Consider the following 17,793-nt stretch of genomic DNA (forward strand, 5'->3'; position numbering starts at 1 on the left):
TTGTGGGGGTGAGGTAGCAACTCTTAACAGCTCCTTTTTATTTTAAATGTTTAAGATAAAATCTTTTCCACTTAATCCTGGAATGGATGAACTTCATGTTACTGGCAACGGCAGCTGGCTGATCAAGAGGAAAGGTAATAGAATTAATTTGAGCTAGAGAACAGTGGTTGTGTCATGAGGTCAGTGCATACACATGGTAAAAATAAAGTAAGTGCAGCTTGAACTGTATTTTTCTTCCCTTCTACTCCCCTGCTGTTTCATCTACAGTCTCGAAGACTTGAGCAGAGATTCCTCCCAGCATAGTTGTACCAGAGAGCATGTCACATGGGTACTAGTTTCAGGAGTGGCATGAGCCTCCTTTGACTTTCTGCTACTCTGGCTCAGAGTATGTAGTGAGACCCATACTCTTCTCAGTTGATGAAGGAATCAGTTGGAATTCTAACCTCTTCCCTTGCTCTTGAAAATAACTTATCACATCCCTTTGCATCCTGCCAAGACAACTGTGAGAGACAGCCAGCAAGCCAGTATTGGAGGCAAAAAAATAAACAGGTATGGTGGACAGTCCCGTTGGGGATGTTGTCACATCCCACTAACTGCCTAGGAGAGTGGAATGTCCTGTTGCTCAGGTCTAACAGGCAAATGGGGGAGGGAATCAGATACACCTGATGCTGGCTAACAGGCAAATGGGGGAGGGAATCAGATACACCTGATGCTGGCTGAGGGCCTGCTCCAAGGTGCTGCATTAAGAGGCACAGTGGTGTGGAACAGGAGCCCAAGAAGAAAAGCAGTGTAATGAGGCAGGAACAGGCAACAGAATATCTCCTTTGCAGCTAGGAAACAGAGATCTAAGAACTCCCTGCAGCCCTGACCAAGTGACAACAGGAGCAAGCGTGCAGCTGCCAATCCAGATCACATGGTAGACGTGGTGTAGCCCAACTAATACAACCCATCCGCATAAGGCATGTGCACCTACAGGCCCTGGCCTGAACGTGTTTTCTCCATGGGTACTGCCCTGTGCAGCAGCGTTGCTTGCTAGGGATGAAGAAATCTCAGGGGCCCACTGTGGGCTAGGCTGCACGTTGCTATTACACCTTCGCCTTTTCCCGTCCTGGGGCCAAGGTCAGCCCGCCCAGCCCCGGTTCTGTGACATGCCGTGAACGAGCCTCCTACTACCGCCCCTGTAAGCTCTCGGGGCTTGGATTTGGTCGGGAAACACCACAGGGTACGAGTGGGGTGGGGGAAACCCCACGTGGGGTGAGCAGTGGGTGCTGGGAGAGGGAAAACCCACGGACCCGTGGGGGGGCGGGCTGGGAAGAGCGGACGCTCCCCTGTCACGTGTTACTGTCTCTTTAAGAGGGGACATTTCAAGCATTGCCTTCGGTCCCGGCTCAGCAGATTCGATACGCGTGGACTGGGGGTGGGGTGTGGCGAATCTTAGGCTGGGTGACAGCGAGAAGGTGTTAGCGGGAAGAGCGCGCGGGCCGGAGGGGTAAGTCTGTCACGGAAGGCTGGGGTGGGGGGACGACACATCTCGGCGCCCCGCCCTCACGCGAGCCTCGCGCTGGGCCGGGGGTGCTGCTAGCCCCGCCCCTGCCCGCTGCGAGACACGGCGGATCCCGGCCGGCGCCACTGGAGAGCGAGGCAAGCGGGCTGCGAGCGCCTGGGACAGGGATAGGGACCGCCCCTCACGGTGTGCGCGCGCGCGTGTGTGCAGCGCCTAGCGCCGCGGCCTCCGTGTGTGCACCTATGTGTGCACCGCTTAACGCCGTGCCCCCGCTCCACGTGTGTGTGCACACGGCATCTAGCGTTGCGGGCCCCGTTTGTGTCCCTGATTGCATGTATGTGCAGCACCTAGCCCTGCAGGTCCCGTATCTGTGTGTGTGCCTGAGTGTGAGCTGTGCCTGGCACCACGGGCTGTGTGGGTGCGCAACACCTAGTGCCATGGGACCCGTGCGTGTGTCCCTGTGTGTGTGCAGCACCTGGCACCATGGGCCCCGTGTGTGTAGCACCTGGCACCATGGGGCCTGTATGCATGCATGTGCGATGCCACAGGCCCTGTGTGTGTGTGCGTGCATGCCCACGGCATCTGCACTCTGAGGATGTGTGTCGGGGGCAGGAAGAGGGGGCACTCTTTGTGATCTGAGGTCATGTGTGTGTAAAGGCCTAGCTTATTGCGGCCCAGATCTTGGTCAGCCCCTGTGTGTGTGCACAGCACCTGAGACCGGGTGTGTGCATGCACAGTGCCTAATGTCTCAGCTCCTGTGCAAACAACACCTAACACCCTGAGGCCCCATATGTGTTTACAGCACCTAGTGCCATAGGGCTCTGATCTCAGTCAAATCATGGGTCCTGGTACATGACAGGGGATCTTAAGTAGAGCCCTATGCAGATACATGTGCATCAATCCACATAAATGGTCTGCGGATATTGGATTTGCATGATTCTCTGAAGTGCTACTGCAATACAAATAAATTATGATAATAATTAACTAATAATTCTCCAGTGCTGGGCAGAGGCCTGCAGGCCTGCCAGTTTGTGTGGGAGTTTTGTGATGTGGAGAAACACCCACTAGTGGCTGGGCTGAGACTATGAGACTCATCTCATCTGCAGGCTAAACAGAATGCCCTTTCAGAGAGATTGCAGTAGCCAGGTGTCTGGGCACCATCTTTCTCTGCTTCATTTTCCCCTTTGTTTGATCAGTTCCAGAAGTGACTTTACCAGATGGATTCTGAGCCCTTTGAAGTTGGACGTGTGGTACGAGAAGCTATCAACATCCTTTCCTCTTCCAGGAATGGAGTCCAGATCTCAGAGGCGCTTGGCACAATTAAGCGCTACCTAGGTGGAACTGAAAACCAAGCCCCCCTGAAGGACAGGGAAGAATTTACACGTGTGCATTTTTCTGCCTTTTTGCGAGGTCTTGTCAGTAACCTGAGTCCAGAATGGATAGAACTTCTTACCTCTGATCAGCAGAAGGAATTATGGGATAGCTTTTTCTTGGATGGGCCAGCTGACCAAGCCTTTCTGGTTCTGCTGGACTCCATCATTTCTACTGGGTAAGCCTGGCTTCAGCCCCATATTTGTTAGCACTAAAAGCATGTAAACATGTGATGGCCGCTTCACACTACAATTCCAACCTAGTCAGATGATCTGGTAAACATGGCTTCAGTTTAGTTTAGAAAAGACCTGTCTATTTGTAGCCTTGTCCATGAACCATGCTAACTTTGTGGTCACTTCCAATGCTTTAATCTGGGTGTTGAGTATGGGCACTGGCCTGCTTATACTTCACATTGCAATTGTTGTAATGATGTGAAAGAACGAGTGTGTTGTAATCAAATCCCCAGGTTCAGCTGTAGTTGCAGGATAGAGAGGCCTTTACACATCAAAGCATAAAAGGGGAATGTTCAAGATGGGCCTGATGATTCCTGGCTTTGGCATTCTGGTCATGATTCAGGGCCCAAGGGTAGAAGGCGCATAACTACATTGGTAGAAAGATTTTAATGTGGTTAAAACACAGGGATGGGACTCAGGAGACCTGGCTTCTATTCCCGGCTCTGCCACTGACTCACTGTGTTGCTTTGAGAGGGTCACTTCAGCTCTTGGTGCTTCATTTTTCACTGTTTTGCACTGATGATATTTCCCCACCTCCCATGGGGGTAGTGAGGCTGAATTTGCTAACGCGTGTAAAGTGCAGTGAGAGTCACAGGCAGAAGTAGCTGTAGGGATACAGTGTTATTTCACTGCTAATCTTAAATTACATTCTAGTGCATTGTGGCACTATGTGTGAGTTGTTGGGATCACAGCGGGGATGTGGGATGATTGCCACTCCATCATTGGAGATTTTTAAGAGTAGGTTAGACAAACACCTGTCAGGAATGGTCTAGATAATTAGTCCTGCCATGAGTGCAGGGGACGGGACTAGATGACCTCTTGAGGTTCCTTCCAGTTCTATGATTCTCTTTTGTGTGTACTCTTCCTCATTAATTAAAAGGGGGGGGGGGCACTCTTATTTCTTTCCAGTCCCAGCTTTCGCCTGATGAAGGTCATTAGCATCCTGGAACAGTTTCTGCAGACGGGAGGCATGTCGGCTCTGATGTGGGAGGTCTGTCATCAGCAGGCACAGGCTGGTTTGCCCACATTACAAGAGACCCTCCTCAACAAGGTTGTGTGTCTGCCTGACCACTTGTGCAACAAGCTCCAGGGGAATAACCTGCCTATATTCTTCCCACAAAACTATTTTCCTCTGCTGGCTACTGAAATCATCCAGGTGTTGCAGAGGATCTCTGACTCGCTGAGAGGTGAGATTGCAGACCAACTACAGCTGCACTGAGAGAGTGAAACAGTACAAGGGGAGGTCTCCTGATAATCAGTCTCCAGGAAGATGTTGGTGGCTGGTAATCTAAGTGTTTCATTAAGCATGTGTCTCATTTTACCACAGGTGGCTTGGACTGTTCCATCTCCTTTGTGTCTCAAGTGCTGGGGAAGGTATGCGTGCATGGGAGACAAAGTGAGTGCCTTGTAACATGGTTTTGGGCTAAAGGATATGATAGAATTACGTCAACAAGGAACAGTGGTTGTAATAGGATGGTCAGTAAAAGAGGGAGGTTCAGGGTAGATTTATTCGTGGCCTGGGATGTTGCCTACAGTTTGTAGACACGGCCTGCTCTCCTTTCTGAGGCATCCCAACTGTGTGTCTGTTACAGCCGCCCCCTCCGGGTTGATCTGAGTGCGTTCCATTCTTGTTCTCCCAAGGCTCAATGAGAATGCTAGTCTTCCAGGAGCCCTGCTGTCCTGGGCATTCTACCCTAGTGCCTTCTATCTGATGTTCTGAAAATGCATTGCAAACATCAATGAGTTAAAAACCACAGCCCCTAGATAACAGGCTGTGCATGTGATGAGCTTTCATTTTGGTTTCACTTAGCATTTTAGAGCAGGTGAAGGGACTAATGAATTTTGCACCATTATGCTGTAATTAATTGTTTGATGAGTACTTGTTTTTTTAATTTTTTTTTTTTTATTGCAGCTATTTTGTCCCTGTTGATAGGTGCCTGTTTTGTTTTTAGAGTTGTTGATTCGGGGTGGTTTTTTAAATATATTTTTATAGGGGCATGTTGCAGCCTTTGGGCATTCTTGCGTTTGTTTCTTGCGTTTTTTTTTTTTTTTTTTTTTGGTACATTTGGCTCAGCGGTGGCCTTTACACTTATTTTTTTGCACATATATTTTTTATTTACACACAAAACAGAATTAATTTACACAGAACACTTTAAACAGAAACATCATGTTGCAGTGCATAAGAAAACAATGGCATCTTTTTACTTATTTAAAAATGCTAAACCTACAACCAAGTAGTGATCTTAAAATGTCTGTTACTGTCTTGGAATCAGCCCAGACACAGATTCCTGCTGATGCATTTTTTTCCAAATGGCCCATTAGGCCATTCCTTTCTGCTATTCAAAAAGGGTGGCTGGCAGGATATGATTAAATCATACACCAGTACATTTAATAGATGCAATATTATTTTTTATTTTAAATTATACAAAATACAAACATAAAATTTTACTACTACATGTCCCCCTTTTGGCCCCTCAAAAACAATTCTTGAGTGGGTCATATTTTATACAATTATTTTATAGCAATATATTGAGAGACAATTTGAGCTTGTGGTTGTAATTTAACAAACTTTTATTTTTTATTTAACAGCACATATAACACATTTTTAGCAAGTAAACATGGGACAATATTAACACAGATGGTAATGGGTGAAACATAATAGATGATATGCCTTTAAAAGTTGGGGACCAGCCTGTTAAAACCTCGTACCAGTGATAGGCTTTTAGGTTTCTTTTGGTTTTTCTTTGTTAAGACCTAGCAAGTTTTAGCATGTTTTTATTTGCATGACATATTTGAATGACACACTTTCCTATATTTCTCTGTGTCTGTTGTAAAAACTGAGTTACCTTTGTTTACCTTTAGGTGAGTTACCTTTAGGCGATTAATTAGATCGTGCCAATCTAGGCCAAGGGTAAGAGAGAAATTAACTGGGGTGGCTGTGCTCTGTGCTTTTTTGTTTTTGATAAATAGTATGTGTGATTGCTAGTATATAATACCTGGGCATTATATCTACATTTATTTACTGGGGGTTGGCTGATACTTGTATTTTCCCAAAATACTGTTTCTCAGGATGTAATACATACACATTGTCGTTGTACATGTGTCACTTTGTCTAGTTTGTCCCTCCAGTGATGTATTTTTGCTACATGGTTTTGTGGTGACAGGTAGGGACAAGAACACCCATTTTTGAGGCTTCATTTTGTACACCCTTGGGTATTCAATAATTTTTTTTAGCCCACAGACCTATAACTCGTGTAGCCAAAAGGATCCTGTGGTTAATTTTGGAAGTGGGCTTATTTTTTATATTTTTGTTTTTACAGATTGTTGGTGAGCAATTTTAACAATAATTTTACTTAATAACAAATTAGGCTTAACCATGCTGGAAACATATTGCATTCATTTATATTTGTAGGTGTTAAACAAGGACCTTTTTTATTGTTTTAAAAGATGCGTTAATATTTGAACATTTTTAGATATTACCCGAAACATTTTGTGTTTTAGTGATGCTAAACTAAGAATTTGCATTTTAGTACATTTTATGGCCAAGGCAGTTTTATTTCCTAATTTTATGAAATCCACAGTATTATTTGCCTGCTTGTGAATGAAACTATTTTGCAGTTGTGACAAGAAACTTTATTTTTAATTAATTTAGGTTTACAGTATTTATCATTTTTGCTTTAAATTTAACTTTTTTTTTTAATATGGTGTCTACTATATTTTGTTTTGCTTAGACATTGGAGTGTTGTGTTTTTATTTAGGCCGATATAATAGGAAAGGAGTAGGGTGAACAGTTAGGTTTTAATTTAGACATGTTCAACTGAATTTAATACATACCAATTTTTATTTTTATTAAAAGTGGATTTAACAATACTTTTACTGGATTACTTTGAGTCACAAATAATTTTTTTTTTTTATTTTTTATTTTAATTGGGGTACCTTTTTCGAATGCATATATTTTTTTTTTGGTCCAGGTTTTGGAGCATGTGTTCAGGAACCATAGGTTTAATTTACTGCGGGGTATTGGACAGTATTCCACAGTAACTGTTAGTATTGTTCCTGTTAAAACAGGCTTATTTTACTGATATGGTGATTGTGGGTAGTTGGAACTTTAGGTGGTATTTTTATAGGGACTTTTTTGTTCTAACCCCTATTTTTTTAGTGATTTGGTATTTTTGTGATGTTTATAAGGTGAACCTTAAGTTCCACTTCCTCTTCCCAGGCATACATATTAGGTATTTTTTTTTGTTTTGTTTTTTAAGGCTTTCAAGAGTTGGCTAGTAGTTTTATTATACCATTTTATGATGATCACTGGATTATTGCTAGGAATCCATGATTGGTTGGCAGGGAGTGAATTATTTTTTAAATATTTGCTTATAAAGAGGGCTGCATTTTTTTTTTATTTTTTATTTTTTTTTAAATGATTGCTTTAATTATTTGGGTGCTAAAAGTTTTCAGAAGCAGGTAAAGCCAGACCTTACACTGGAGTTCTATTTGTTGTGGATTAAAATTGTGGTGGTTAAGCAGCACCTTGTGCTCAGGTTCCAGGTTGGGTTTTTTTGCAAAGAATTTAAACAACATTATTTATGTAAACAATTTAATTTGTGAAACATGTACACATTTCAGTTTTCCTTTTTTTTTTTTTTTTTTTTTTTATGCGGCATACTCATGGGCTAAGGCAGTCCACTATGGAGTAAGGGCCTATTCATTTTGATTTTAGTGAGTGACCCCTTTTTTTTATTTTAAGGTACCTGACTTGGTTCCCTGGTTTTTTTACAAGGCTGCCTTTGTGGGCCTTTGTTTTTGAATTTTGTTGTTTATGTGTTCGATGGCCTGATTAACCCTTTACTGGAGGGTGGTTTTATTTTTTTTGTAACTGTTTGAGCCGTTGAAAATAATTATGCTATTATATTATATTAGAGCTTTTTTTATTATTATTCTGTATTCGGTAACTAGAATTAATTATTAGGTACATTGAATGTTCAAACAGAATTTGAAAGGGTTAAATTTTTGTTTTTAGCTGCTGTGGATGGCAGCCAAAGTTAGAGGCAGTTTATTTAGCCAGGTATTTTTTGTGAGTGTGTGATTTACTATTTTTTGGAGCAATTTTTTAATAGTGCCTTGGACTGAGGCCGGTATGGTATATGGAGCTTTTGTTTAATTTCCAAGGCTTGTATTATTATTGTAAAGATTTTTTTTCTAACAAAGGCTCCCTTATTATTAGAATTTATTATTTTGGGGGTGCCATATTTACATATTACTTTATTAAAAAAACTTTGGCCACTACCCTGCTGCTATTATTTTTAGTAGGAAATGACTTCACACATTTTGAAAAGGAATTAATTATTACTAATAAACATTGGAATCCTTCCTTACTTCTTGGCAATTTATTAATAAAATTAATTTGAGCTCTGTGCCACGGCCCAAGCCTTCGTTGGTGCATCATGGGTTGTCAATGCAGAGGACGAGCCTTGTCCTGAGCGTACCGCACACAATTTCGCACACGTTTTAACATCATTTTTTATACACTTTTATTTTTCTATTTGCTTTAGCTTTTTTAAAGTCCCTTTCACTGGCAAAACTGTATGTATGTCTGTGTGGTGTAATTAAATGCATATGCTAATTGTTGTATCTTCAGTAAACATGGCATATTGCCTTTTCCCCTAAAGAAAATCCCGTATGCTTCTTATAAGCATACCACACTAAACACATTCTTATAATTCTAATACCTGTTTGAACAATACTAACACACAGGTGAACCAGACTGACAAATACATAGCTGGAACCAGTGTTCAGTGGATACCTGTGTGCCTTGGCATGAGCTGACACCTGGTCTGCCTGTGTCACAGCTACTAGGGCTACAAGTAAAAGCCCAGGTGAACCTGCAGGCAGGGCATACCTGTGAAAAGAATTGTGTGTTGTAGGTGCTGAATCATTAGGGGCAAACTTGTGTTGGAAAGGGCATTGTTTTCATGTTTATCTCTCTGTAAGCAGCTTGATTTTGCAAACCATCTATATGGATTATGTAGTGGGCTATTGCCCCAGCTCCCTCCAATCAGTGAGCTTCCTTTTGTTCTGTCCCAATACAGAAGAAATTCTGAATATGTTGGTACCACGCCTAAAGGATCTCACCAAGGTGGACTGCATCTGGCAGAGGATGTGCTGGCGACTGGTCGAGTGTGTGCCAGATCGTTGGATGGAAGCAGTGGTTTGTGGCTTTGTTCAGAAAGCACCAGGGTAAGAAATCAAGATTTGTGGGGAGAGGGAAGTAGTTGTTCTAGCTACACCTTACTCCTGGGGGGATTCTGCGGAACTGTGCGCCCGCAGAAAACAGCCTCTCTGCAGATTTCCTGCTTTTCCCCGCAGAAAACAGCGGGGAAGCAAAGGGAAGCTGGGGAGGGGTGGGGGGCAACCATGTATGCAGTTTTTTTTGGGGGGGGTATTGCTCCCCAAATAGAGGTGAGGTCTGGGGGGCACACGGGGTTACATGCCACTGCCCCCACCCCCATTTCTGGAAACGCAGAGCTGCCCAGCTCGGAGGCTGCGTCTGGGGCTCCGCTGACTCTGCAGCAGAACACAGCCTCCTGGGTCCTAGTGCTAGTTGTGCTCCTCTTCTGTGTGCTGGGACCCTTTCCATTTTCTGTGGAACAGTGAGTGCCTGTGGTGGGGCTGGGTAAGGGGGGTGGGGAGAAGAGGCAGTGGGGAAGGAAGGAGGGGTGGAATAGGGGAGAGGGAGGGGAATGTGGGAGTGAGGGGAGGGGGATGGAGAAGAAAAGGGAATGGGGAAGCGTGGGGGGGAAGCAGGAGCCTGGCATGTGGCATCCCCTCGGCAGCAGCTGGGGATCCCCCATTAAGCAGGCCCATCGAACCCTCACCCTGACAAGCCCCACTCTCCTACACCCATCCAACAAGCCCCCACCCCACTGAGCCCCAAGCAGCTGGACCCCCTCTCCCCCCAGTCCCATCTCGCCACACCCAGACCTCCCCACTGAGCCCAACCACCATCACCTGGATCCCCTGCAGAGTCCCATTGCCCCCTGCACCCCACGAGTCCCTGTGCATCCAGATCTCCCACTGAACTTACCTGCGCCCAGACTACCCCACACAGAAACCTCTCACTGCACACCTGAATCCCTCCACACTTGGATCTGGTTGGGCTGAGCCTGCCCAGCCACACCTGGTGCGCCGGGTACAGGGGGGTAGGGCCCTGGGGTGTTTCTGGGGCAGGCCCAGCCCTTGCACTGTGTCAGGGTCAGGTGCAGCCTCACTGCCGAGTCCCTGTACTGGAGGTGGTGTGGGCTTCAGGGTGATCTCCCACCTCAATGCAGCCAGTAGTCTGTGCTCCCCACTGCCATTCTGGAGCCACATTTAGTTATTGAGGAAAAAAAATTTGCAGAATTTTAAAATATTGTGCGGATAATTTTTAATTTTTTGGTGCATAATTCCCTCAGGTGTATAAACACCTATACGTTCTTTCTTGAAGGTTCTCAGCCTGTGCGCCATCATTCTACATGGTGCCACTTCCTGGGAAAGGTTGGGACTGGAATAGCTGGGGATTCCTTCACTGCTAATCCTTCGACACCATTTCAGACAGCACTGGATCTTTTTGCCTTATTAATCACTTCTGTAGTTGTCAAACAGCCTTCCATGCACTGCTACCACGTGGAAGGCTGTTTGACTGATCTACGACTTTTGATTATATTGCAAATGGACAGCCACTTATACAGTCATGATAAGATTGAAATCAGCCTGAAGCAGTTCAGATAAATGGATCCTTGATAGTTTGCTGCTGACCTGTCTTCCTAGGGCGGATGTCTTGTCTCGATTACTGGGGAATCTGGTTCTGAAAAACAAGAAAGCTCAATTTGTGGTGACCCAAAAGCTGCTACTCCTGCAGTACAGCTACGCGGTAAGGGCTCTGCTGTGTCAATATGGGGAATGTAAGCCATCCTAGCTGTTAGGAAGGCCAACGTTTTTCAAAGTGCTGAATTCTTGTCCAGGTAAGCTCCAGGTCTCTGGTTGTGGGATTTACTCTGAAGCCTTTCCCCAGATTCCCTACTCCTCACATATACTTGGACCTTGGCTGAAGATTTCTATAACTTCTCCCTGTCCAGTAAGGCAGACCAGGTGGTCCCTTTCAAGACACTAGGTTTGTATTCTGCCTTGTAAGTCAATCTGTGGTGACCAGCAGTGGTGTCACCTTTCCTCCTAGGAACCAAGGGAGGATTTGCATGTGACATCAGCAGTCTGGGGAGGTAGAGGCCCTGATCCCATCTAGAATCCAGGGGGAGAGGCTGGGAGCATGCTTGACCTCACCCCCCAAAGAGGACAGGGAGGAGGAGTGCACTGGAAGAGCTCTGAGTTTGATTTGGAATTATCTGTATCCTCAGATGTTGGAGAGAAATGATGTGGAAGTGAAACAGGGCAGTGGGTGAGCACTAGAGCCCATGTGAAGATTGTGCTCTGCCTTATGTTCTGGAGCACCTTGAATATTAACTAGATTGTGGGTGGGAGAGAGGCACAAGACTTCAGCGAAGGGAAGGACAAGGTTCCCTGACTTCACATGTTTCTTTTGTTTAATAGTAGGAGCAATATTTTAAATAAGACTTGCTGTGCAGAGGTTGGTTCAGTGGAGTTTTTACTAGCGGGAACCCTCTCTTGGGTGCCGTAGACATCACTGAAACCGTGTGATCTGAAATAATTTGGGCACTGAAATACCCAGGCACAGTAATATGCTCTAACTTTCCTAAGAGTGATGTGGGTTTGCATAAACTCTGCACAATCTTTGGTCCCTGAACATTCTGATCAAATCACTCGGAATGGGGGGGTGGATGGGGAGAGAGAGTGAGTGTGTAAAGTCCTTGCTGATTAGTAACTTTCTGCTCAGTATAACTAATCCTGTTGTTTTCATTGTAGACTGCAATGCTACAGAATCTCCTTGGATACCTGGCCCTAGACAGCCTTCGACGTTCCTTATTGATCAAAGTAAGTTAGGTACTTTCAGTGATATATATTTAGGTTGGAATTTTTACTCCGGAACCCTCATTTTGTTCCAGTATCTGTGACGCTTCTGTGCTGTTCGATGAAGCTGATAATGAGGGTCACCTGTGTGAATGGGGTGATAAAGAATGCCCCCACAGTGGTCCTGGACAGAGCTGCTGGCCTCATTAAAGTGTAGCAGAGAAGTCCTCTTCATAGGAATCACTGTCATTCTGTCTCATCTCTAGAAAAGTAGTAAGATGGCCACCAAGGAACATTGAGAAGGAAGGGGGAATGGAAAAGGAAGGAAATGTGGCTCAGAATGAAGGAAGAGTTGCCATTCCACTTAAACAGGCCACAGTCCTCCCAGAGCTTCTAATGATACGTTGTACTTCTGTAGCATCTCACATCTGTGGATCCCCAAGCCTCACAACTCCCCTGTGAGATAGATCCATTTTATAGATGGGGGAGGGGGAGAAGTGATTTGAAGTGACTTATCCAAAGAGAGCGCGAGTCAATGACAGTTGGAAATAGAACCCAAGAGTCCTCAGACCCAGCCCTAGGCTCTTAACTGTAGGATCATCCTCATATTTTCTAGGGCACAACATCAGAGAACTCTCTGGGCTCTCACCAAATGAAAGGCTAAACATAATTTTCTTGGTGTTTCTAATAAGCCCTTCTTATACTAAACTTCTCTTAGTTCTTCTTTTTAGTTCATATATTAGCAGGAGTATTGTAAGCAAGACACAAGAAGTAATTCTTCCACTCTGTTCCACGCTGATTAGGCCTCAACTGGAGTATTGTATCCAGTTCTGGGTGCCACATTTCAGGAGAGATGTGGACAAATTGGAGAAAGTCCAGAGAAGAGCAACAAAAATGATTAAAGGTCTAGAAAACATGACCTATGAGGGAAGATTGAAAAAATTGGGTTTGTTTAGTCTGGAGAAGAGAAGACTGAGAGGGGACATGATAAGGTTTCAGGTACATAAAAGTTTGTTACAAGGAGGAGGGAGAAAAATTGTTCTTCCTAACCTCTGAGAATAGGACAAGAAGCAATGGGCTTAAATTGCAGCAAGGGCGGTTCAGGTTGGACATTAAGAAAAACTTCCTAACTGTCAGAGTGGTTAAGCACTGGAATAAATTGCCTAGGGAGGTTGTGGAATCTCCATCATTGGGGATTTTTAAGAGCAGGTTGGACAAACGCCTGTAAGGGGTCGTTTAGATAATACTTAGTCCTGTCTTGAGTGCAGGGGAGTGGGCTAGATGACCACTTGAGGTCCCTTCCAGTTCTATGATTCAAGTTTTTTTAAAATGTTTTCCTTCAGACAGTGGCAATCCATTAAAAGAATTTTAGCCAACACAGGGGAGGCAGTGAGCTACTATTCTGAGGTGAAGGAGTACCTCTTACTGCTTTAAAATATTCTTGATCACCACATGAAGCACTGGTGAATGGCTCTGAATGGAGCTATGTCTGGTTACTCTCATCCAGAGAGATTCTGCTGTGATGTAGGAGGACTGGTTTTCCCCTTTTGTAACTGTTGTATCTCTTAGACTGTTTTGTTCCACTTCCTTCTTTTCACTGAAGCGCATAACTGTGATTTTGGTCAGTTAATATATAGCAATGTCCATGATGGCCTGACCTCAATTGGGCTATGACTGGAATGTTCAGATGTTGGGTATCAGAGATCAGTCCTGTGTGTTTGATCGAGAATGCAGGTAGCAGAGAGGCTGCTGGTTACTAGTTTAGGAAGCTAGTTGTTAAAGTTCCTTTCCCTGCCAAAAATTTTAAGTTGCCTCTGCCCTGTACACAAAGGGGAGGGGACGCTTCGCCTCCATACAGCTCAAAAGTCTCAGCACACTGGGAGTTCTTTTGGGGTAAGCATAAAATAAATAGAATGTAATGTAAAAATTGATAACCCCAGGCTTTCTTCAGTGACTGCATTAGTCATTGTCCTATTGAATTTAAAACCTCCATTATTTAATTTAGCCAGAGCTGACATGGAATTTCCAGCCAGTGGCACCAGGGTGCCATGGAATTCAGGACCCTTGCCACAAAAATTCTCTCAATGGAGAGCTGGAGCCCTACACCTGGGCAAGAGGCCATCACACTTTACAGGGACTGATTATGCTGAGTGAAGGATAGAATAGTCCTTAGGCCACCTGGCTGGTTAAGGGTGTGGTGTGTGTTTGTGAGAGACTGACATTCCGATGCAGCACAGACCCATTCCATCTAGCTAATGCTGTAAACTTATGAACCAGGTGCTGAAAGAACTCCTGGAGACCTGGGGCAGCAGCAGTGCTGTGAAACACTCTCCAGTTGAGCAACAACTGTATGTTAGCAAGGCCATCCTGATCTGCCTTTCCCACCTGAAGGAGCCTGAAATAGAGAGCAACGGACAAGGTGAGGGAGGAGGGAAGGAGAGGAAAGAACAAAGAGGTCTCCTTCCCTCCACTGTATTCTAAATTTTCCCCTCTTTAGTCCTCTGTCCTTGAAGCCCCTACTCATAACCATTGTCTCCACATCCTGCAGGCCTGATCCTGCAAACAAACCCAAGCTCTGATCATTTGAGTACTCCCTCTGAATTCAGTGAGGCTATTCATGTGAGTGATGCTGCTTATGTGTGTAACTGTCTAGAGGATCAGGGCCTAACCAATTTCTCCTCAGTGCATTTTTCACTTTGGAACCTTATCTTAATCTCCGAATAACTGAAAGCCACAAATTCTGAAGTCTGGAAAATCATGAAAATCCTGCTGTGATATGAGTATTTATAGTGCAGGATGATTTTGAAACAAAGCCTTGGATTTGGACTCTATGGAGGCTAAGGAAGGCTGCTGCCTTGCTGAAAAAATGAGATAATTTGTTAAGACCAGTATGAAAGTTCAGTGTCAGAGATGCTGACTAGCAATAGGAACATCTGTAGCACCTTCTTTTGAGGACCTCATAGCATTTTGAATCATTGATTGGTTAATCTTCAGAACATTTCTGTGATGAGGTAGGGTGCATAGATTTTTGAGAAGGAGCAATTGGGCACATCACATCCTTCCTGTCTCTCAAGGTCCTGGAGAGAGGATCTGCTGTAAGAAATGGAACTCAGGCCTTCAGACTCCCACTCTTCAGTCTTAGCCAGGACTGTTGTCCTTCTCCTGAACCATAATCTACTCTGGTTTAATTCAGATATGGGTTATGGGGGCATGGAAATATAGAACATAATCATAGCATAATGTCATAATGGCAAGGCAAAAGGGAGATGCTCTGTTTTAGAGTGGGAAACCTTGATTGTGTGATTCTACTAGTATGATGACTCATGTTTTGTTAAACCCAGTGACTGATGTAGATTAACTCATTCAGCCTGTTAGATGTATGTATGGCAGAGAAAGAGCTCTTCATTGTGCTGCTCTTCAGCATGCTATGTTCTGTCTGGCTTAAGATAAGGCGTGCTTCCTAATGGTTAAAGCAGACACTGGCAGTTCAGAACCAGGTGCTGAAAGAACTCCTGGAGACCTGTTGCAGCAATAGTGCTGTCAAACACTCCTGGGTTCTGTTCCCAGCCCTTACACTTACTATGTGACTTTGGATAAGTCATCTCTGATCCCTCTTTGCAAATTACATTAATATTTGTTAAGTAACAAAATTACATAGACAGTTACTAACAACGGTCAGGCTGCTGGTGTGCTGAGACCGCAGCCTATCATGCTGACTGGTCTCTCTCGTTGTTTGCTTGTGCTCCCCGGCTGTCTGTCTGTATCAACCTGTTATCTCTTGTCTGATCGCAGGGACCATTTTTTCACTCTGTGTCTGAACAGCGCCCAGCATAATGGGGTCTGGGTTCAGGACTAGGGCTTCTGGTGCTACCACAATACAAATAATAAATGATAATTCACCCACCACCCAAGGGGCTCTTGAGAGGGTGAATTAACTTTCATGCAGTGCTTTGAAAACATAAATCCTATTTATTATTATTTATTAGAAAACAAGTTTATTTCGTTCCAGCCAACCCAAGATTCTTCTTTTAAAGCCTGGCCTTGTATAGATACTAACTATGGTGTGTTAATGAATGATCAGATTTTTCACTGGCTGATGTTAGAGAGATGTCCGCTTTTATTGGTGAATAATGGTCAACCTGTCAGCAGTCAGAATCTATCTGGAGAGATGAAAGACAGCTGCCACTCTGAACAATGGGTTCAGAAATTAATTACCTGTCATAGCTCAGGCACATGGTGAAAAATAATCCTCCCTGCGTGAGTTCCAGGTTGCTGCACCGATCGAAATGGATGCAATTTCCATAATAACACAGTCAGCCCATTTCATCTGTCACAGCAGTTTTGAAGCCATTGAATTTATGCCTGGGATTAACTTGGCCTAACACTCTTTTTTGGTATTTTGGTAAACTGTTTTATTAAAACAAATGTTCTAGGATGTGTGATGTTTGTACCATTGTGTTTTGGCTTCAAAACCTAGCCCTGCTGCATGCCTTCCTGACATGATGGGGAAAGAAAACAACTCTGCAGAAAGAGAATTGCTGTATAGAATCTGTGTCAGCCTCCACCCCTGACCCTTTGTCTGTCTTTCTGCCTGTAGTTGGAGCTGTGTAGCTAAAGATTTGGGCTCTCAGCTGGGTGTGCTATCGGGGAGCTGCCATAGCCAGGGATGCTGTGTTCACTCTGCCATGTGCTGCTTGTTCTTTCAGAACTTCTCACCAGCATGATGGGAGGGATGAAATGCCACCTGGACAGCAACTTGCCACGGGTTCGGCGTCTGGGAATGATCGTGGCAGAAAGCATCAGTGCCAGAATAACTGCAGATGGGCCCAGTCTGAAATTCCAGGTGAGACTATAGTGATGTCTGTCTCTGCTGTCCAGGGATGGGGAGAAATGTCCCCTTTAAAGCAGATGGTTGTGTTGCTGCTGTCATTGCTGACCCCTACTCTCTGGAAGGAAAGAGGAGCACCAATACCCCTCAGAATGAGGGGATATCAGTTTGCAAAATGGAATTGCATTGAAAAGATGCAAAGGCAGCATAGAGGATGTGGGCAGGTGCAAGGTGAGAGGTGCATGGGGGTGTGGTGAGAGAGAGAGAGCACACACCTCAGGAGGATTTGGTCACAGTGAGGCAGAGTCCAAGAGAACTCGGACATGACAACAGGGTTTAGGATGGCCAGCTCCAAAATTAAAACTACTGCTAGATTTCCATATCATGCAGCACCTGATGAATGGGTGGTATCCCATTGAAATCCCCTTCAGTGGGAGTTGATTAGAGTCCTAAAACTGGGATGAACATCCAGAAGGGAAGTTGAGACTTGAAATTAGATGAAGGTTTCTAACCATCAGAGGAGTGAAGTTTTGGAATAGCCTTCCAAGGGAAGCAGTGGGGGCAAGAGACCTATCTGGCTTTAAGATTAAACTCAATAAGTTTATGGATCAGATGGTATGATGGGATTACATGATTTTGGCAATTAATTGATCTTTAAATATTCATAGTAAATAGGCCCAATGGCCTGTGATGGGATGTTAGATGGGGTGGGATCTGAGTTACTACAGAGAATTCTTTCCTGGGTATCTGGCTGGTGAATCTTGCCCATGTGCTCAGGGTTTAGCTGATCGCCATATTTGGGGTCGGGAAGGAATTTTCCTCCAGGGCAGATTGGAAGAGGTCCTGGAGGTTTTTCGCCTGCCTCTGTAGCATGGGGCACGGGTCATTTGCTGGAGGAT

General features: G+C 44.6%; 1 protein-coding gene across 5 annotated transcripts in view; it reads left to right on the forward strand.

Moving 5' to 3' along the window:
* Positions 1-1,417: 1,417 nt before the first annotated feature.
* The window catches only part of TELO2 (telomere maintenance 2), a 44,390-nt gene continuing 28,014 nt past the window's right edge, over positions 1,418-17,793 (forward strand). For 4 of the 5 annotated variants that reach the window (XR_013347354.1, XM_077828864.1, XM_077828865.1 and 1 more), the window contains exons 1-9: positions 1,418-1,489; positions 2,701-3,053; positions 4,018-4,295; positions 4,436-4,504; positions 9,195-9,342; positions 10,912-11,014; positions 12,022-12,090; positions 14,344-14,485; positions 16,773-16,909. Coding sequence is in view for 4 of the 5 variants with exons in the window: in XM_077828864.1 (XP_077684990.1) it covers positions 2,722-3,053; positions 4,018-4,295; positions 4,436-4,504; positions 9,195-9,342; positions 10,912-11,014; positions 12,022-12,090; positions 14,344-14,485; positions 16,773-16,909 (1,278 nt within the window). In the remaining variant the exon portion in view is untranslated. The remainder of the gene's footprint in view (positions 1,490-2,700; positions 3,054-4,017; positions 4,296-4,435; positions 4,505-9,194; positions 9,343-10,911; positions 11,015-12,021; positions 12,091-14,343; positions 14,486-16,772; positions 16,910-17,793) is intronic. The other variant, XM_077828866.1, reaches the window with a different exon arrangement.

Source organism: Eretmochelys imbricata, chromosome 10, assembly GCF_965152235.1.
Source record: "Eretmochelys imbricata isolate rEreImb1 chromosome 10, rEreImb1.hap1, whole genome shotgun sequence".
NCBI lineage: Eukaryota > Metazoa > Chordata > Testudines > Cheloniidae > Eretmochelys > Eretmochelys imbricata.